This window comes from Poecilia reticulata, chromosome 6 (assembly GCF_904066995.2).
Source record: "Poecilia reticulata chromosome 6, P_reticulata-male-v2, whole genome shotgun sequence".
In the NCBI taxonomy this organism is placed as follows: Eukaryota; Metazoa; Chordata; class Actinopteri; order Cyprinodontiformes; family Poeciliidae; genus Poecilia; species Poecilia reticulata.
In genome coordinates, this window is record NC_088835.1 from 24578765 (window position 1) to 24600167 (window position 21403).

The 21403-nt window shown below is 39.8% G+C and overlaps 2 protein-coding genes across 4 annotated transcripts; both read left to right on the top strand.

The window, feature by feature from the left end:
* Nucleotides 1–1856: 1856 nt before the first annotated feature.
* Nucleotides 1857–8140, top strand: skor1b (SKI family transcriptional corepressor 1b). Of its 2 annotated transcripts, none has more exons than XM_008412185.3 (8): nucleotides 1857–1975; nucleotides 2287–4007; nucleotides 4348–4441; nucleotides 4557–4661; nucleotides 4765–4824; nucleotides 5292–5366; nucleotides 6765–6839; nucleotides 7197–8140. In XM_008412185.3, exons 2-8 carry the CDS (start codon nucleotides 2301–2303, stop codon nucleotides 7292–7294), a joined length of 2214 nt encoding a protein of 737 aa, XP_008410407.1. In that variant the 5' UTR covers nucleotides 1857–1975; nucleotides 2287–2300; the 3' UTR covers nucleotides 7295–8140. The 2 variants fall into 2 exon arrangements, with proteins under 2 accessions (XP_008410407.1, XP_008410408.1); XM_008412186.3 differs by having other exon boundaries at nucleotides 7200–8140.
* A 199-nt stretch (nucleotides 8141–8339) lies between these two features.
* pias1b (protein inhibitor of activated STAT, 1b) lies at nucleotides 8340–21359 on the top strand. 2 transcript variants are annotated; one of them, XM_008412184.3, is made up of 14 exons: nucleotides 8340–8467; nucleotides 12399–12831; nucleotides 13016–13100; nucleotides 13227–13274; nucleotides 14179–14269; nucleotides 14385–14519; nucleotides 14632–14737; nucleotides 15885–15958; nucleotides 16170–16330; nucleotides 16981–17114; nucleotides 17207–17384; nucleotides 17635–17771; nucleotides 17908–17945; nucleotides 19340–21359. In XM_008412184.3, the coding sequence occupies exons 1-14, from the start codon at nucleotides 8444–8446 to the stop codon at nucleotides 19664–19666; spliced, it is 1971 nt and encodes a 656-aa protein (XP_008410406.1). In that variant the 5' UTR covers nucleotides 8340–8443; the 3' UTR covers nucleotides 19667–21359. The 2 variants fall into 2 exon arrangements, with proteins under 2 accessions (XP_008410406.1, XP_081464352.1); XM_081608226.1 differs by having other exon boundaries at nucleotides 12513–12831.
* Nucleotides 21360–21403: the final 44 nt, after the last annotated feature.

Consider the following 21403-nt stretch of genomic DNA (forward strand, 5'->3'; position numbering starts at 1 on the left):
CTTGAACGAGTGTTTAGTATCCTTGACCTTCATTTGGATTGATTCACGTCACTGACAATGAAACCCTCCGTTTTTACGATGCATTGCGCTGATGCTCCTCACTGATGCTCAGTGATCGGTAGATACACAGGTGAAGGGCAAAGCTGTACTCCCGTTAAATTTGTTCACATTTTCATCCGCCTGTTTCAAATTGTTTCTTTTCTTACACGGATTTTTTTTTTTTTTCATGAATCAGTTTTAAAATAATCTGCTTCATTCCCAAAAGCGAATGAGATTTGTAGATTGACATATGTGGAAATTATTTTAAAAACAAAACAAACAAAAAAAACATGGTGCGGTTTACATAAATCACATTTGAATATTACCCTAATAACTTCTGAATTAAATTCAATATTCAGCACCTGCATGTTGGAAGTAAGGTTTTATTTATTTATTTGTTTGTTTATTTATTTATTTATTTATTTATTTATTTATTTATTTATTTATTTATTTATTTATTTATTTATATACTTAGTCAAGACCTGCAAATTCAAACATATGAGCATAAATAATTAATTATTTTTTCCCAAATCCCCACGAAAGTGTTTTTTAAATTATTATTCCAATCCAGTTTTACTTATAAAGCAATTTACATTAAGACCACCGTGCTGTACAGAATACATAAAAACATAAAATTTACAAATGCTACAAGAAAAGCCACACAGAAATATGTATGCATTTTTAATTTTTGGAGTTTCTCATAAATTCACAACTTGCTGATATTATCACAAGCATTGTGTTCATCTAAATGTTGTATTGACCACTGCAGCAAGATGTTTTTAACTTATTCTAAATATTTCATAAAACTATTCATGTTCGAATATCACTTGAAAAATATAATAATAATAATAATAATAATAATAATAATAATAATAATAATAATAATAATAATAATAATTAATAATAATAATTTTATTTCAATTACTGCTCCAACATTGCATCTTCCCCCTCTGAGTACATAATTACGCACAAACTGTCATTATTGCTGTGTCCAGCTCTGTCCCGCTGATGTCACTCAGGCCAAGCAGAACGTGTCACGTTACCTTCATCAATATTATATCAGCGGCTGTCGCAGCGCGGGGGGCCACATGAAAATGATTAACCCAAAACCTTTTATTGACTTTCAGGAAGTTTAAATGTCGGTCGCTGATGGCGCATTGTGTCTGATTCTTTTCTCTGAGCTGAGGGGGGGGGCACCATACGGGGGGGAACCTCAGAGCAGCTGTTTAATATTATTCTCCGGGCACAAGTAGTTTGTAAAGTGTGAATACGTGGGAACCCAGCACGTGACGGAGGCCTGCACCAAGCATTCATCCACCACGCGCATGACAATGTGTCAGAGGGGGGTCTGCTGTTTTAGTGAATCCCACATGCAGACTCCCGTTTATTCTATAAACAAACACACCCAGTATTAGTGTGTTAAGGTCGTTTAACTTATATCGCTTCGAATAAAGCGTTTACTTTGTTTACTTAGCTCCTCTTAGAGTTCAGCACAGACCTTCGGGCTCACACCAAATCATCTTCATTGGTCATGAATCCATATTTAATGCGGGCTGCTCGTGGAAGTGGGAGTGTCTTGCCCTAAGTTTTGCAGTCACTTGATTGCTGTCGTTGTCGGTGGGGGTAAAGCGACTGTTAGGCGAGGAGGGGGTGGAAAAGGTGGCCGGGGGGCGGGGGGAGCGGGAGGGGGGGGGGGCGGTCTGTACTACAGTCTGCGTGCCATGTGGACACCGCTGCTCCCGGTGGCGCAACACAAACCGTCCGCGCACACAGACCGCGCAGCAGAGAGACGGGAGGACACAGAGCAGGAGGGAGGCGTCCCGCTCCTAAAGCAAACACATTTGCAACCTCCAGCATAGACTTTTTATTATTTCTCCGGCATTCATTCGATCACAGTCACTCGATTTCGGAGGTGATCTGAACAGGACCGTCAAAGGTGAGTTTAGGAGACGGATTTCTTGAGCACAGATGCGGTCTGGGTGTCAGATGGAGGCTACTTTGGAAGCTGCGCGCATGTGTTGTCATCGTTGTAGTTTGCAGGATTGCTCAGTAATGACTGTAAGAATTAAAAAGTCACGGGCAAAAAACAAAAAACTGCGTCGTAGAAAGACTTATGATAAAATACATACTAGACATTTGCGTAAAAAAGTATTTTCAAAAGGTTCTTAAAAGCAAAAAAGTCTTAATTAAAACTATTGTAAAGACGTATTGCAACTCATGTGTCCAAATTAAATGTCATCTTTGCAGCCTGCAGGTCTCCAATGATGGACTCCATACCTACGGGACGAGACACCACCAGCTCTTCGCCAAACTCCAAACAAGAACTTTCCTACCCCACTACCAACTTGAAACCCAACCAGGTCGGCGAGACCGTTCTGTACGGAATACCCATCGTGTCTTTGGTGATAGATGGTCAGGAGAGACTTTGCCTTGCGCAGATATCAAACACGTTGTTGAAGAATTACAGCTACAACGAGATCCACAACCGACGCGTGGCCCTGGGCATCACCTGCGTCCAGTGCACCCCGGTGCAACTGGAGATCCTGCGGAGAGCCGGGGCGATGCCAATCTCCTCCAGGCGCTGCGGGATGATCACCAAACGCGAGGCTGAGAGACTCTGTAAGTCGTTTCTGGGAGCGCACTCGCCTCCAAAACTTCCCGAAAATTTCGCCTTCGATGTGTCTCACGAGTGCGCCTGGGGAAGCCGAGGAAACTTCATCCCGGCCAGATACAACAGCTCCAGAGCCAAGTGCATCAAGTGCTCCTACTGCAACATGTATTTCTCCCCGAATAAATTTATATTTCACTCCCATCGCACGCCGGAGTCAAAGTACACGCAACCGGATGCGGCTAATTTCAACTCCTGGAGGCGACACCTCAAGCTGTCAGACAAGGGCAGTGCCATGGAGATCATGCACGCGTGGGAAGACGTGAAGGCCATGTTCAACGGGGGAAGTCGCAAGAGGACGCTGCCGGGGAGTAGATCTGGGTCCAACTCTCCTCTAAAGCTGCAGGGGCCAAATCGATCCCAAGACTCGCCGGAGATCCCCGCAAAAATCCTCAGCTGCGAAGACACTCGGGGTGCTATGACCAGCGCCCGCAGCTACCCGGTCATTCCGGTGCCCAGTAAAGGCTTCGGGATGCTACAGAAAATCCCTCCGCCGCTCTTCCCTCATCCCTATGGCTTCCCAGCTTTCGGTCTGTGCCAGAAGAAGGATGACGGGATAATGGGCGAGCAGAGCAAAGCGGGGCTGCCGGGCGTCCTGTGGCCTGGCACCAAGGACAGCGCCTACCCTTCCTTCCCCATGTTCTGGCCCGCTGCGGGCCCGCTGCCCATGCCCCCGTACGCACAGACTCCACACAAGCCCCCTCCTGAGCTGCTGTGTCCTAGGCAGACAGAGGTGGACATTTCCGAAAGCAGCGACCGCAGCACCAACACGTCCAAAGACAGCGTGGTGGACACCGACCGCTGCTCCAGCACCCAGTCCATACGTAACGAAGACGACAAATCCGGGGACGAGGGGCGGCCCGCGGAGGGAATGAGCCTCCAGGCGCGGAAACTCAGCTACGTGTCCGCTTTCAGGCCCGTCATTAAAGACGCCGACTGCATCGCCAAGCTGTACGGCAGCAGGGGCGCGTACAACGGCTGCCGCACCGGCTACTTATCACCTGATTTTTTAAGCGAGAGCTCCAGCTACCGGTCTGTGTCCCCGTGCGTGGACAGCGAGGGCGAGCCGGACGTGGACGTGGAGACAAACAGATCGCCAGAGGAGCAGGACGACCCCGGGCCTCGGACTCCTCTTGGTTTGGCGCACAGCGCTTCACCGAAAGACTCGGAGTCCTCAAATGGCGCAGAGGGGAGCGAGAATGAGGCGCAGAAAATGAGCCTGCAGGTGGCCCAGTCCTCTGACAGAGAGCTGCAGAGCAAACAGCTACCAGAGCACCACATAGCAGCACCTTTCACAGAAGTGAGTCAAAACTACTAATAAATTCGATTTTTTTTTTTTTTTGCTGATTTTTAAATAATTATTTGTCTGTAGTATGTCTCTACTTTTTCTATTTCCTTTTTTTTTCCCATGTGGAGGAAATTTGATAATAATTCCCAAAAAAGAAAAAAGGAAAAACAACAGTCACAAAAAATCCAATTATTTTGAAATAAATATATTAAAAAAGTTTAACTGAGTACAGTGCATTCAAATATTATTTTTATATTTATTCATTTATTTATTTACTTTCTTTTTTTTGTTTTTTCTTTTTTTTTTAACTGAATTTCCAATATTGTCCTGAGCTCGGTTGCCTTTGCTTCAGGTTTACACACCGGACAGAGCTGAGCTGCAACAAAGGAGCAGCCCGTATCAATTCAGGCCGACCAATTACCTGACGGCAGTACTGACTACAAACGGTAGATTATTATTGTTTTTTTTATTATTATTTTAACTTTTTTTTAAAAAATGCGGCAAATAGATTTTTTTTCTTTTACTCATTTAATTTTCTTTTTTCTTTTTCTTTTTTTCAAGACGAGAGCGCAAGGAAGGAAGAGCCGTCTTCCACAGTGGAGGAGATTGAAACAAAATCTTTTAATGGACAAAGCAGCGAGGAGAGCCAGCGAGAGCCGGATGAGGGTGAGCTCGTGAGAGAAAAAATATATATATTTTTTGGCTGTATGCATGCACGCTTTATTTTCAGAATAATGAAGATGTTGAAACCTCATTTGTGTGGATCTAGGTGAGGACGCGGCAGCCAGAGGTGCACCATTACGCAGAGAGTTCCAAAGTTTAGCAAAGGGTAAGATGACTGTTTTTATAATGATCATTCTTAATAGTAATCGTAGTAGCAGCAGTGTACTTTGAGTAATAACAATTACATTTTCAATATTTTGTCACGATACAGATACATTGAATCCAACCGAAACCAAATTATAGTTAGAAAAAAATACAAATAAAACCTAAAAACAAAAACCGAGTATCTCGAACCTTCAGGTTCAGCTTGATCAGCTTCTGATATCCACAAATGTCCTCAAAAGAGGAGGGATGCGCTTTCCTTTCGTGCCTTTATTTTTAGACTAACAGACTCAGGAAGCTGTGCTCTGAATTTCCATCCTAAATGATGGCGATGATGATGATGATGATGATGATATTCTCATCATCGTTGTGATTAAAAATAGAAAGCTGTCCTAGATGTAACGCAAAAGGCTCCCAGCGCCTGTTTCTCTGCTCCTCCACTAACGCTTCCTCTTTTGCCTGCTTTTTTAGAGGAGCTGCAGAAGCAGCTGGTGGAACAAGTCGAGCTGAGGAAAAAGCTAGAACGCGAATTTCAGAACTTGAAAGGTAAGAAGACACTTTAACGCAGCGATGATTTGGATTTCTGTCTTCCACCAAGTGCAAAAGATTTATTTTAGGGTTTATAATAAAACAATACGTTTTGTTTTTCTTTCTTTTTTGTCACTGACATGAATTGGGTTTTAAAATTGTTAAAATGTGTTATTGGAACTGCATACATAAAAAATCTATTGACTGGTTCTCAAACGATCACAAATCTATCCCCCACATAAGAAACTGGGTGAAATTAATGAAAAAAAAAAAAGATTTTAATGACAAAAATAACAGCACTGTATTTCCCTCTAACATATTTGCAAATTCTGCAATGTTCTATTTTTCCTGTGAAAAAAAATGGCCAAACCAACTACCATTTAAAAGTGGTTTTGTGCCATATTCTTGGAGAAGAAACAGTCGTTGAACTTTTCCAGTAAAAATAACATGGACGTTTTCAGCCTCTGTGAAAAACGTCGATTAAAGAGGGTAATTCTGATCTTTAAAATTGTTTTATAATGTGCAAATCTTTTAGTACCGTTAAATCGTTATGGTAAAGGCTTAAACCGCTCTTAAAATCTGACTTGGGCGGTTATTATTATTATTTACTTATTTATTTATTTGTTTATTTTTGCCCATATTTTATATTTTTGAACTCTGGTTTAATAACATGTAAATGCTGCTTTTTCCCCTCATATATATTACGCATTGTTTCAAACTAAAGTTAGAGTTATTCAATCACTCTGATAAAAGGATATATTTTCTGCAAACAACAACAAAAAAAACTTACAAGATTAACAAAATCGCAACATTACACAAAATTAGATTTTTTTGTTTTTTTTCCAAATTTCTTCGAATTAGTTGTAAACATGATCTGCTTTCTAAATAATGCCCAATAAAATATCAGTCTTCCATTTCTAAATGTAAATCTATAATTAAATATAGTCATGCGACATTTCTGACCAGTGTTCATTATCAAAACACGCAAAATTGTTTTAAGGCGAATTTGACGTTGGTCACAGTTCAAAAGATTTTTTTGTAGCTCTCACTTGGGAACAGCGCCCTCTATCTGTTGTTTAGCAGTCTGACAGTGCATAGTTGCAATCCGGTTTATGCAAGCTTCCTGGTTTTATTTAAACCTAAAATTATAACAAATACGCCAATAAAGTGTGAAGCAAACCTAGCTGCTTATTTGTGTTTTTTTTATTGTGATTTATTTGTGATTGACTGAAGTTATGTTTTGCTTCTCTTTCTTTCTTTTTTCTTTCTTTCTTTCTTTCTTTCTTTCTTTCTTTCTTTCTTTCTTTCTTTCTTTCTTTCTTTCTTTCTTTCTTTCTTTCTTTCTTTCTTTCTTTCTTTCTTTCTGTCTTACATCCGAGCGGAACACCACATTTAATGTTGACTTTTGCTTCATAGATAATTTTCAAGATCAAATGAAAAGGGAGCTTTCCTACAGGGAGGAGATGGTGCAGCAGCTTCACATCGTCAGAGGTGAGAAAAATAAAGCAAATGAGGGAAAAGTCACAGCAGAAGTTTTCAAAGATGTGTGCGTAGTTTAAATTCAACCCAATTTGCCTCATTCTGTCCGTTTTCAAGATCTTGTCTACTTTTACTAAAATTGAATTTACAAATACGATCTATTGCGTCCTGTCTCATGGCATAGCTGAAGGATGTTACCCTCAAAGCAATGATCAGTCCGCCAACAAAAAAACGTGATTTGCTATAAGCTATGGTCTCTTGAAATGTCTCTCAACCGTCTTTTATTGTAAATAAGAGCACGGATATTGCGTATCTATAATCTTCCGGAGCCGTTTGCTTGTGCACTATTGATTGTTTTTCTCCTTCTAGAAGCTCACGACGCTTTACACCATTTTTCCTGCAAGATGTTAACTCCTCGCCACTGCACGGGATCCTGCACATTCAAATCTCCTCTGCTGCCGCCTTGAGTATTGGACATATTTATTTGTAAGGCAGATGATGGGTGAAAAGGATCCATCTACCGCTTGTGTTAAACACCAGAGGTTGGGGGGGAAAAAAAGTGGAATATAAACATCAGCGGAAAGTTGGAGGAACTGAACTGAAAACAGACCAACCTGTAATTATTTGTAAGATTGAAAGAAAAAAAAGTGTATTACCACCCTCAGTATTTATGAAACCTTCCTGCATACGTTGTAATTTTTTTTCTTAAAATTATGCCATCAACTCATTTCATTTTTGTGGCAAAGTGCAATGACAGTGAATGTCCTATCTTGAAATTAATTATCTATGGGTTTTTTTTGTTCAGAAATATTTTTTTTCTCTTTTCCTCTATTACAAATAAGTATGTTATTACTTTTTGTCTTTTCTTTTTTTTTTTTAGGTCAGTCACTCACATTCAATTAAATGCACTTTAAATGAGTCACGGGAAATTACAGCAAAATACACTGTTTGGTAGTTGTATTTGTTTTTGACGAATGGGAAAAACACATAATTTAGAGGAGGAAATCTGTGCATCTGCGTCCATATATTATAATAAGAGTAGATTATTTGTCCCTGTAACATTTGTTTTCATTGTTGAAAAATAAATCATTTTATTGAAGAAACGTGGCACATTTTGGCGTCGGTGTGGTAATTACTGTCAGTTCTTTGTATTTTAATTTTTTTAAATCAACCCAATAATATTATCCTGCGTAAGTGCTGCTTTGTTAGACTAAAAAAAATCACTATGTTGCTGATTGGTCGAAGTAAGTTTTCACTTGTATATTGTGGTACCGTAAAGTAACATAAAATAACCCAATATATTGATTTTTTTTTTTTTTAAAAAAGTCACCAGCCTACGTTTTCGTCTGTTGGTAACCTACAAATCGTAATATTTTCACCTAGGATTAACACGTCTCATAACTAATGAGATCATTCAGACAAAACAGTCAATTTTAGTTTAAAATTATTTAACCACTAACACTGTGTCCGTTTTATTCAATTATGCTTTCGTTCATAGTTTTAAAAACATGCGAGTGATTACTAGCGTTACAACAGCGCCCCCTTCTGGGATTCGCAGAACAACATTCAGTCCCTTGAGGGAGACAGTGTTGCGCATGCGCACCTAATGTAACGAGATGGCGGAGAGTGCGGAACTGAAGGTAAACCTGCTCTGTATTTTAGCTTGCCGAGTAGATGTTTCAGTCACTGGAACTTGCATTTTAACGCCACATCACTCTTGGTATTCGACAGCAAAGAGCTGAGTTGGGTTGTTATGGAAATATATGATGAATAAACAACTGAGCAGAAACAACCAGAATACCGTTAGCTTTCTGCTAAGCTCGTTAGCATTAGCTTTGTTATTGTTGCCGACGTTCCCGTTAGATTTCCCCTGCGGTTCTCCTGATCAAAATCTAATATATCGCTTTCATTAAGGATGAAACCGTAACGATTGCCAGTATTTTAAATTTAACAAAGCAGCAGTTTCGGCTACCTTTTATTATTTTTACACTAATGTTCGAACGGTTATCTGTTGAAAATGGGCCATGTCTATTCCCTGGAAGAGAAGCGCATGTTAACTTGAAATATTGCTTCCTTTTTCTAGGAATGGTAGTCTCTGATAGCAGATCCGGTTATATGATAATGCTTGGGATGTATATCCATTTAAAAATACATGGCGATGGTAAAAAATGAAGAATTTGGTTTCTTTTAGGACAAATGACAGCATCGCATAGCCAATGGTAGCTAGTGTATGCTAACTAAATCTGTTATCTTCCTCACCATCCTATTTTCATACATTGTTATTGTATCCTGCGCATGATAAGTGCTTTCTTTAATTTAATGAAACCACACTTATGTGCAGAAATGCTGCTCCTGCTTTATAATAGACATTTACTTTGACATAATTGTAGCTGTTAAGCGACAGTTATTTTTGGAGAAGAAAAAGGAAGCTTATGCATTGATAATAAAACAGCTGCTATTCTTTGTATAAAGTACAAAACATTCTTTCAGGCTGGGTCTAAGGTGTTATGAGAGTGTTTACATCTAGACTCGTTTCCTCATGAAACAGATAGAAGTTATCCAGGTTTATAGTAACTTCAGAATTGTCTAAATTCACAAATCAAGATAACATACCCAGAGATTAGAATATGCTAAATTGACCTTGATCGTCTGCGACTGGTGATTGGCAGGACAAATATATTAAAGGCTATGTTTTTTCACCCTTATTCTTTACATGCATCAAAAACTATGAACTCACTCCATCTTTGGCCTCAACGCATTAACCATGCATATGCTTTGAAGTAGAGGTGTGCCGATCGATCGGCCACCGATCATAATCGGCCGATTTCCGTGAAAAAGGGTATGATCGGTGATCGCCGATCACGGTCTCTTGTTGCCGATCACACAAACTGGTCACCTGCATCTCATTTCGCAGCCTGCATGTGCAGCTGGTCTCCTCTTTCCTTCACACTGAGCAAACGCGCAGCAGCAAATCCTAAGCGACGTTGAACTATAACGCAGTGAATGAATGGGGAAGTTTGCGTGTTGCGGCGGAAAATTGAAGCACGTCAAAATGCATCAACACGACTCATCTAATATGACATTAAAAACAATGCCATACTTCAGTGGTCCCCAACCTTTTTATTACCGCGGACCGGACAAGACTTGGAAAATTTTGCTGCGGCCCGGGGTGGGGGTGTGTGTGTGTGGGGGGAAGGGGTGTTCCCGCTAAATCCTGAATATACCCAATTTGGGTTGTCTTGGAGTTTTTATCGCAACCTGTGGGGTTTTTTCCCTGTCTGGGAACGAGAATACGACCTGCTGAATGTGACAGGTAGCCAATCAAAAAGCGCGGTGACGTAAGAACAGAGGGGAATCCCAAACAGCTGACAAATGCAACTGAGTCCGGTGGATATCGGAGATGATATGTGGAAATGTTTATTATTAAATCTAAAGTTCATTATTATCTTTATTCAGTTAAAAATGTTAACTATGAAAAAACATTCACCTCCAAATCAATAGTGCAGCAAATAGAGCGGCTGCTCCCGTCGTCTTTTATCCACCGGCTTTTCTTTTTGTTACGTCTTTTATTCAAATGACTCCATAAACTATCACTATTGCTTCTACATGGTTATCCGTGTTTGGTTATTCTAAATTCCCGCTATGTTGGGGGTTTTACTTATCCTCTGGAATCGCGATGTTCGTGACTGGAATCGGTTCGTGTTGCTCCTGCCTTGGACACACGAACCGATCGAACCTGTTTTACTTTTATCAGCTCTGTGGTCACAGAGATTTGGAGAATTCTTAAATCTTTCCTAAATCTTTCCGTCTAAACCAGACTTAAGACTCGAGCTCTACTCATCTCCTCTCGACCGCAGCCCAAACGCTCTGACTCTGGTCGCTATGATAACGTTTACATATCCCTTCAAAATAAGATACAGATGCGCCACAAAAACGAACATTTTACTTTCATGAAAACTTTAACTCAGGATACTGACTAACGGGAGCCCTGAGCTTGTTTCTCTGCAACTAGACGGTCCCATCTGGGAGTGATGAGAGACAATAACACCTGAAGTGTTGCTTATATCCACAGCCTGCTTGGTCTCTACGTGGTGAAGCAGTTTGAAGCTTCATTACCTCATTAGCAGCTGGTCGCCGCATGTTACGCAGAGCGGGGTTGTAATGTGGGACTCACCTACCGGTCCGGGATAAATCCATTCTCCTGTCTCTTCTCTGGGCCTTTTCCCCTTCACAAAGAAACTTTCCAAAGACATCTGATCTGTTTCTTACTCATTTCGCTGCTTGTGGGCTCAATGTTGGCGTGCAAGTAACAGAGAGAATCCGGTTAAAGGATTTTCAAAATAAAAGATCCTCCAGTCTCAAATAATACATAAAACGGAAATATTTCACTATTTCTTGCCCAATTGGTCCACGGACCGGGTGTTGGGGACTACTGCCATACTTGACGGGAGTTTGGCTACATCGAGGCTCACTGCAGTAAAAAATACATATGGAGGATCCGATAGCAGGTAAAGCAGCGCACAGCTACAAACACTCACTCGGATTAGCATGACGGTCAGAAAGCTAAACAAATAACCCGCAAAATTATTTAAGTCTTCGAGCTGCGATGTAAGACGCTGGTTCTGCTCTCGCTGTTGAACCGCTGCTACGCACTACAGGTAGTAATATTTCACAGACGGAGCGCCGCATCTGCTCCACCTGGTAGTGACTCTCACACCGAACCTCTGCTTAAAGCTGCAGCATCAAACCTAATAAATACATTTTACATACGTATTAAAACTTTCGCTGTCCTAACATGAGACAGATAATCTCAGAAAAAAATAATCGATCTCCTCCCTGCTCTGCATAATTACTCCGCTCAGTCAGAAACAGCCAATCAGAACTAACAGTAATCAGCTAGCCGCCATGCTATCAGGAAGTTTTCATTCAGTAACTCAGGTGGCTTAAGGTGGCTCTTTATTGTGATGGAACCTGTATTTGCCTTTGAATGTTAAGTTTTATGCTTGAATTTTTTGGCAATGTTGAGAGGTTTTATTTTGACTTTTTGCATTATTTAGCCTCTCCAGAGCCTTCATATGTTATCAGTCTGTTAAAGATAGTATTACTGATAGCAGTACAATTTGCACAATGCCTGTTGTTTTTTTGTGGGGGAAAAGTTATTAAAAACAAGTTTTTGTCTAAATTAAGGTGAATTCATGGTTCCTTTTTCCACATAATGTAACCGGTAGTGTTTATGTTTAAAAAAATAATTATGTGATTGGTATCGGTGATCAGTATCGGTGATCGGCCCTCATGGGTGATCGGAATCGGCAGGGAAAAAACCTGATCGGCACATCTCTACTTTGAAGCTAAAGTATGGATAATCTGATCATTTCTTTCAAACTACTACCTCTATATTAAACTGGGCAGGAGAAGGCTGATGGAAACATCTCTGTTTTTTAAATGTTTCATATTAAAGAAGAAAAAGTGCTACAGGTTATTTAATAGAGGTAGTAGTTTCATAGTGGATTAGAAAACTGCGTTTTCCCAGTTTTTATAGATCCTTTTCCCCACTCTTCATTTTTCCACCAGCAAATGGTAATGAGCCTTCGAGTTTCTGAGCTCCAAGTGTTGTTGGGCTATGCAGGACGGAATAAGCATGGGCGCAAACATGAACTTTTGACCAAAGCTCTCCACCTACTCAAGGCTGGCTGCAGTCCTGCTGTGCAGATGAAGATCAAAGAACTCTACAGACGGCGGTTCCCAACCAAAATGGTTTCGCCAGTGGACCTAGCTCTTCCCGTTGTTCATTCTGCGTCCAGCTTGCCCACTGGCCTCGCTCAGCTAGGATTCGACGGCCACAGCTCTCCCTCACCACTGCTGCCTGTTTCTCTTCTCGGACCTAAGCATGAGCTGAGTCTGCCTCACCTCTCCTCCGCCCTGCACCCTGTACACCCTGACGTCAAGCTCCAGAGATTGCCATTCTACGATGTTCTAGATGAGCTCATTAAGCCAACAAGCCTGGGTGAGTCCACAACCAGCTGCTCAGCTGTGTTTATAGTTATAACATTCCTCCTGCTTTGAGCATACCACTGAAGCTTTGAAATCACAGGTACAGCTAAACAATGAGTCTTGAGAGACGTGCACACAAAAAAAAAACTTTCTGTAGTTTCTCGTCTGACTTTGTGTTTCTGGCTTTTTTCTCAAAGTTTCAGACAACAGTCAGCGCTTCCAGGAAGCATGTTATGCCTTTGCATTAACACCACAGCAAGTTCAACAAATTAGCAGCTCAATGTAAGTGAGAAAATAAAGGCACAAACAGTGTATAGTGCCGCTGCTATTTCAACGTGTAAAATTCCTAACTTTGAATTTGTTTTTGTCATTGTATTGTGTAATAAACCGATGATTATAACTTTTCAGGGACATATCTGGGACCAAATGTGACTTTGCTGTTCAAGTTCAACTAAGGTATTTCCAACACACACTTTATTTTGAGTATCAGTCTAGTGTTTGACATATTTCTGCTTTAAGCTCTAAAACATACAAAAACAATAAAAACATCACTGAAATCCTGCTTGTAAGTTCAAGTGTCATTTAAAGCCGTTCATACATCTGGAACTTTTCTACATTTTGCCATTTTAAAGACCAAAAAAATCAGAATCCACTTGTTTATTAGATAAACAAACAGCATCCCGAAGAGTAAGGAGCGTAGCAGACGGGTCAGGAAATAGTTGCAGAGGAGTTTAAAGCGGAGTTGAGTTGTAAAGCAATGTCACAAGTGTTGAAGATGGAGGAATGTTTAGTTCTCTCCCTGAAAGTGGAGCGTGAGATGACTCCAAGCCTACTAAATAATGGATTCAACATTTCCTGGCTCACTTAAAGATTGAGCCAGGAGAGCGTCAATCAGAACAACAGCCAGCTCTGTAACTCTTGAAGAGAAAATCTGTTGATGGAGGCATCCGCTCCATAAATCTGATCTTTATATGGAAGAGAGGAAAGAAGAAAAAGACTGATGAAAAGGTTTTTGAGAAGTCCCTTAGCCTTTTTGTGCCTGACAGTCTGACAGCTTATGGTTTTAAAAATATCCCATTTTACATTAGTCTCTCACCAAGGCACACATTTCATTGTAAAAGTACTCTCATATCACTATAAACAGTAATAAAATACATTTTCAGGAAGTGCTCTACATACATCGCAAAAGAAATCCTATATTATTGAAGTAAACCTAGTTTATAGTGGAAATGTTTGTCTATTAGAATCCAGTTGCAGTTACTTCACAGTTAAACCGTAATCAATTATTATTATTATTATTATTATTATTATTATTATTATTATTATTATTTTATTTTATTTTATTTTTTATCATTTTCAGATTTTGCTTATCGGAGACGAGCTGTCCGCAAGAGGACCATTTCCCCCCCAATTTGTGTGTGAAGGTTAATGGCAAACCATGTAATCTCCCAGTAAGTCTAAGCCTTATTTTGCTATGGTTTAGAGTTTTGTGTGGTTTCTTTTTATTTTGCTAATGTGAAATAAACGTTTTTTGTGTGTTTTATTTTTTATTTTTTCTGTTTACAGGGATATCTCCCTCCCACAAAAAATGGGGTGGAACCAAAAAGGCCCAGTCGTCCCATCAACATAACGTCTCTTGTCCGGCTATCTACCACTGTCCCCAACACAATTGTGGTGTCTTGGACATCAGAAATCGGAAGGGTGAGATTACTGTATGAGAATGTTGAGAAATAATAATAATGGAGCAGTATGTGAGCCATCTGCATGACATTTGTGTTTTGTTTTTGTTTTTTTTGTTTTTTTTTGTGGTCAGTGTTTTTCTATGGCGGTGTATTTGGTAAGACAGCAGTCATCTGCAGTGTTGTTACAAAGACTACGGGCCAAAGGGATTAGGAATCCTGACCACTCAAGAGCCTTGAGTAAGTAAACACTTTGCTTAATAGTAAAAAAAAAATGTTGGGCAATAGAAACAACTTGCTTTAAAGCCATAAATGAGCAGTGTATATATCAAAGTATCAAATTTTGAGTTTTTCTTTTCTTTCAAATTCTGGTCTTGACTTGAAAGCCAAGAAGACCTTTTCCAGTTTTAATTAAAAACGGCTGTGCTGTAGGAGTGTTGTGACTGAGATGTGCTTCACTGACAAAGACTTATTCCATAAAGTCATAATTATATTTTTCAGTCATTGTTTACGTCCAGATTTACTGTGTCTTGTTTTGTCTGGTACAATTTTATGACGCATGTCTTAAGTGACATAAAATTTGGATAAAATGTGACACGACCGTTCTGGCTGCAGACGTTTTGACAACAATTGAATACATGTCCGATTTGGGATATATGGCCAACAGTTTTTCCCACATATGGAAGTGGTACAAATAGTTGTTTTTTGTGTGTGTGTGTGTGAAAAGATTAGAATTGGGCCGCTCAGACTTCCTTGAAAAAGTCGGATATAGGTCGCATGTGGTGAAAAATATCAGATTTGGGTCGCATTTGCCTGCTGCGTGAATGTAGCCTTTGTTCTTTCTGCGCTTCAACACACCTGAGTCAAATAATGAGGTCAGTAGCAGGACTGGAGAAGTTGACTGCAGACTGAGGAGGTAACTCAGCTGCTTGACTTGTCCTGTGTTGGACCAGAGACATGTCTAAATTTGGCAGGATGAGGGCCTGGATTTAAAGATCCCCCACTGTAAACCTTCAAAGAAAAACACATCAAAACCGCTTGAATTTTAAGAACACATTAAAGAGGAATGAATTTAAGCCATATTTTACATTGTTGACATCACCTCGGTCTGTTTGTAAATGTTAAAATGAACCGTCCTCCGTCTCTGAACCTTTCTTCACAGTGGCTTTGAAGATCTATAGTTCCTTTAAAGTGGTATATACAACATATGTTTACCGTATCTAAACTACTATATGATTTCAGTTGTTTAGTGCTCCTTTTTGTTGCTTTAATTCATCTAAATGTTAACCTAACTTTACTGTTTACTGAAGGTTACATAAATACGCTCGTGGTAAATATAGATGGCTAAGTAGATGTTTAACCTTCTTTCTCTCTTTCCATCTGACAGTCAAGGAGAAACTGACAGCGGATCCAGAGAGTGAGATAGCGACCACCAGTCTACGAGTTTCTCTCCTTTGTCCTGTAAATACTCTTTAGTACTATCCTGCTCATTTTAAGTCTTTGTGATCACAATAGGGTTTTAATTTAAAAAGGATATTATTTGTGCTGTGTAACACATAGTATCAAAAAGAGGGACGGATATTAAAGAACCAAACTGTGCTATTTGGGGTTTATTATTAGGAGTCGGTCACATTTTACTAACTGCTGCTCTCTTGTGTTTCTCTTTGTACAGCTGGGGAAGATGAGGCTGACCATCCCTTGCCGATCAATGACATGCTCACACCTACAGTGCTTTGATGCTACACTTTATATCCAAATGAACGAGAAGAAGCCGACATGGGTGTGTCCGGTTTGTGACAAGAAGGCTCCATATGAGCATCTTATTATAGATGGGTGAGCGCCATCGTAATTCATGTCAAATCTTCTAAAATTTGGTTTAAAATATCTGCTATGACTAGAACGCCCCATCTCCTCAATTTTGTTCATAAAACTTAAAATTATTGTTTTTTTAACTCTACATCCTGGTAGATTATATCTGAAAAGGATAACTGTGCAGCTAGCTGCGGAATAACACAGCAGAATATTTTCATTATTTTCAGAATGTAAGAAGCAATTTTCCATCATTTAAAGTTTGTGTAACGTGTTGCCTGTTGCATCATTTTCGAAAAAAACATGTTTATTGCAATATTGTTGAATATTCCAGGGATTATTTCAGATGAGATTAATCCAAATAATCCCAACTTGTCTTTCTTTTCCATCACTAAATTGCGGCCATCGTGGCCATGAAGATACAATCCATCAAATCAGCCAAATAAATTATTTACCTCAGACCATTAATGTATAACAACATCTTAAATATTGCAACAGAAATGACACTGTTGTACATAAGGATATTGCACCGGCTATTACATTTCAATCTATTGTCCAGCGCTACTAATAAATATATATTGTGTCTTGAAGGAAATTGATCTAAATTGTGATGAAAGTGAACATTTTGGGCGAAGCTTGTGTCAAAGGTGTTTACAGGTTGCTTGTTTTCACAGGTTGTTCATGGAAATCCTGAACAGCTGCTCTGACTGTGACGAAATCCAGTTCAAGGAAGATGGAAGCTGGGCCCCCATGAAGTCAAAGAAAGAAGTTCAGGAGGTGTCGGCGTCCTACAACGGCGTGGACAGCGGTGTGTAGCTGGCGCTTTCCGCAGCCTCCCAATCCAGTATCGATCCTTGAACACAGAGTGAAGTTTCTTTCATTTCGCTTTTCTGTGGGTAGATTTGTCCAGAACAGACTCGCATGAGCACAAACGAGGGTCGTCTAACGACAACAACAAGAAAGTGGATGTGATTGATTTGACACTGGATACCTCCTCAGAGGACGAGCAGGACGACGAGCCGCCTCCGAAACGGGTCTGTCCCTCGCTCTCTCCTGTTTCCCCGCCTCCAAACAAAGGGTAAGTTTCAAAATCACTTTGTTAGTTTTCGTTTAGAAACATCCCGAAAATTAGAAGATCATCAAAAAAATTGATTTATTTTAGTAATTTAATTCAAGGAGTGAAACTCGTTTACTGGCAAATAAAGCAATGTATTTCAAGTAGTCATTTTGGAATTGAAAACACTGAATTGAAATACGTTACGATTCTTTTAATTTAGTGAGATGCACATGAAATGTCTCTGATTTTGTGCTGCATTGTCTGTGTTTAGAGTGTTGAACCTGCACAGCCAAGCTTCACCCGTGGCCAGAACTCCCAGCATGCCCCCTGTGGAGAGCAGCTACATTCCTCCCCCGCCTCCTCTTATTCAGGACTACCGCCACTATTATCACACAAGCGATCTGCCTGGTAAAGCTGGTGCTTTCCCCTAATTTCACTTAATCAAATCATCTAAGAAGTGCAATTTCCAATAATTTTACCGCTTCTTGAATCAGAGTGTTATTAAAAAGGTGAATGAAGTTTTATGATTTATTCTTTTTTACAGATCTGAATTTTTTCTCCTTCCTCCAAAGTGACAATCAGGTATGTCATTTATAAATGTTCCTCTTACATCACTGGATTGAGTGATATTGACAGTTAAAAGCAAATACATTTATTTTATTCTGTGAAATATATGATTTAAATGATTCAATGATGATACCTTATACGTTATACATGTTTCTGTAAAAATCATCTTGCAAAGTAAAAATTTCACTCTGTTTACGCTATAAGTTAGCGTTTGTTACTTATAGGTTTTGTTGTTTCGTACCCATCACAGGGACATTTTAGAGCTGCTTTTGATATTGATTAATTTAAAAAATATATATATATTTTCATAGACTACTCTGGGTCAGTTCATTCAAATATGTAATAATGGGAAAAATTAACTGACATTTAATACCGCTCTGAAAAAGTAATTGGCTAGTAAATATAATAAGTGGTTGAGCCTCATTTGGTGGTGACAGCTGTCATCAGCTGGAAAATGAGCCTTTCTACATCATTGTGGAGAGATTTTGACTCACACCTGTCTGCAGAATTGTTGTACCGTATTTTCAGCACTATAAGGCGCACCGGATTATAAGGCGCATAGAATAAACGCTACAGTAGAGGTTGGAGTTATGTTATGCATCCACTAGATAGAGCTGCACTAAATGGAATATCAACAAAACAGTCCGACTCCGGTCGGTCGGCGAGGAGAGTCTTCCGCGACTGGGCCGGACGATGGTCACCCTTCTCCGTTCGCGCACAGCATGTTCATGGAGAACGTGGTGCTAAATGACATGCAGACGACCTGATTATAGACGGTCGGTAGATAGATAGGTCAGTCAAACTTTATAAACAAACCAGCATTCTGACAACTATCCCAGCATGCACCGCGCGCTTCTTCTACGGGCGAAAATGAAGTCGGCGGCTGCTTACCGTAGTTGCTAGACCTGTTGTGGCTCAATATTGGTCCATATAGAAGGCGCACTGTCGGCTTTTGAGGAAATTGAAGGTTTTTAGGTGTGCCTTATAGTGCGGAAAATACGGTAATTTAGCTACATTTGAGGTCTTCAGAGGAAGTTTGAAGTCATGCTACAATATTAGTGTTTTTATTTTTTCCCACAGGTCCAGGTTGGTTTGGAAAATTGTTTTTTTCCCTCATAATAAGTGAAAGCGATAGTATTACTTTGTTTTACATTAGATCTTGTTTGACTTGAAATGTCTCTCTTTAATAAAGAAGTGAAAGATTTTCACTGCACTACAAGCACATGAGCATGAAACAGTTTGTAGGCATGAAATAGACATTGTAAGAAATGAAATGGCTATGTGATTTGGCAAAGCAGCAAATTGAGCCAACCCCACTAAAACATTGAGTTGAACTTCGTGTCGTGTGGCTTGCACTGTGCGTCGCTCTACCGCTGGTGGCTAACAATGACTCCTTTGTGTCGTGGAAGCATTACAACATGGTGATGGCTGCTGCAGCGGCCGCATCAGCGTCCGCATCGGAGGACCACGACCTGCTCCTCAACCGCTTCCTGCCCTACAGCTCCTCCCAGATGCTGCGGGAGCAGTCGTGCACCCCTGGGGGCAGCACCCTGGCGACCGCCAACGGAGGCAGCAACAGTGGCAGCACCAGCAGTTTGGTGTCTTCCAGCAGTCTACGGGAACGCGACAAGGAAAGAGACAGCCACGGCCTTTCTGGATTGTCACGGTCCTCTATGGAGGCAGCGGCGGCGGCGGCCATTTACGGCTCCTTATCTGACGTTATCTCTCTTGACTAGATCCACGTTGAACTGAAGCACAAGGGAGACCTCGAACAGGAGTTCTTTTGTAAATATTAAAAGTGGAAGATGAAAGAATACAGTGCTATGTACAGAGAGGAAAAATCTATTTTCAATTTTACTTATCATATGTATATAAACTTGGGACGCCTCTTGTCCAGTGCGTTACTTCCGTTGATATTTTTGTGTGAATACTGAAGACTTTTTCCACACCTCTTCATGTGGTCTTTGATTATATTGTAGCTTTTGTACCTGGTTTTTACAGTTTGTTTCGATATTTTATGTCAACGGCATTATTTCAGCATACATGCACAGTCCCCAGGCAGTCAACACCAAACGGGACATGTTTAGAATATAAAGAAAACAGGCTTGTTGTTGATGAAAGGTGAGCCTCAGCAACACGGGAAAATGTGTAGCACTTTATGTTCTAAATGGTGTCATCTTTGTCATAATGTTTTGACAGCAGCAAGATTGGCCATTTGTTTTATTTTTTATTTTTTGCCATCATTGTACATTTATTTTCTCTTAACACATTCATGCTGTGGTTGTTGTTTTTAAAGAATTATTTATGATGTAAGTTATATTAGGTGTGTGCTATTTTTGAAAGAAGCATTCCTATGCCTCTTGGAACTGTTGCCACTAGAAATGCAGGAGAGAGTGCGTGATCCTTGTGTTTCATTGCTGCTCTCTTTCTCTTCTCGCTCATCTTAGTCGAATCAAAGAACAGTGAACACTGTTTTATTGCTCAGACTCTATGTAATCTACACCTTAATTGGGAGAAAGTCAGGTTGATCAGACTGTTTCAGTGTGTGAATGAAGGGCACTGGTCCAGCTAGCACCCACGATTGGACCTTTATATATGGTAGATATAAGTATATATATATATATACTTGCAAAAGTTAGCATTTTTCTTTAATGTATAACTGTTTATTTTGTGTATTACTCAAAACTTAATAGAAAACTAGACAGAAGTGACCAGCTGACAAATTTCTGCTCCACATACAAGACATGGCTAGTTTCTGGTCAGTTTGAAAGGCTATAGCTGTGTTTATTTTTTTATTTTATTTTATTTTCAGTTTAAATAAGTAAATTACATTTCATTATGTTGATGTTTTATTATAGCACTTGTTTCCTTTTGTTTTCGTGCATCGAATCTGTGTGGAGCAGTTAAGCGTTACAGTTCCCAGTTAGTCGTCTTCAGCTTTCTCTGTCTGCTGGTTACCTGCAAGCTCACCTACTTGAGTGCTATGCGATTCTGTAGTGAGGCCACAGGATACATAGTCTTTTTTTTTTTCTTTCTTTTTTTTTTTTTGGTTTTTAATGTATTTGCAACAGCCTTCAAGATTACTGTGATAGTTTAGGTTTTGAGTGAATCACAACATACATTTTGGCCCAGAGGTAAAACAACTTTAAAGTCATTATGAATGCCTCCCTTTTTTTTTTTTTGCTTTTCTCCTTGACTTGTCTTTATGATTAGGTTTATTTATTATCATATATACTTTCTGCATTGGTTTGATTTGTGAATATGCATTGCTGTCATTGTATGTGATATTTCTTTTGTAATTATATAATTATTGCTATTTAAAAATATCACTGTTGCTTGACATGCATTGTAACATTTTTAGTTTCTGTCTGTTTTGCTATAAGATGATGTCAATAACTCAATAGACGCTTTGATCATTTTGAAAAGAGATGAGATCTACTGTGCTGATTGATATTGGCAAGGATTTAAGCCTG

Excerpts from the sequence above, each read along its gene's own strand:
- skor1b (XM_008412185.3), top strand. The coding sequence starts at position 2,301 with ATGATGGACTCCATACCTACGGGACGAGACACCACCAGCTCTTCGCCA. Across the intron at positions 4,442-4,556 it reads GGCAGTACTGACTACAAACG|ACGAGAGCGCAAGGAAGGAA; the intron begins GTAGATTATTAT and ends CTTTTTTTCAAG. Across the intron at positions 5,367-6,764 it reads CGAATTTCAGAACTTGAAAG|ATAATTTTCAAGATCAAATG; the intron begins GTAAGAAGACAC and ends TTTGCTTCATAG.
- pias1b (XM_008412184.3), top strand. The coding sequence starts at position 8,444 with ATGGCGGAGAGTGCGGAACTGAAG. Across the intron at positions 14,270-14,384 it reads GCAAACCATGTAATCTCCCA|GGATATCTCCCTCCCACAAA; the intron begins GTAAGTCTAAGC and ends TTCTGTTTACAG. Across the intron at positions 16,331-16,980 it reads GAGCATCTTATTATAGATGG|GTTGTTCATGGAAATCCTGA; the intron begins GTGAGCGCCATC and ends TTGTTTTCACAG.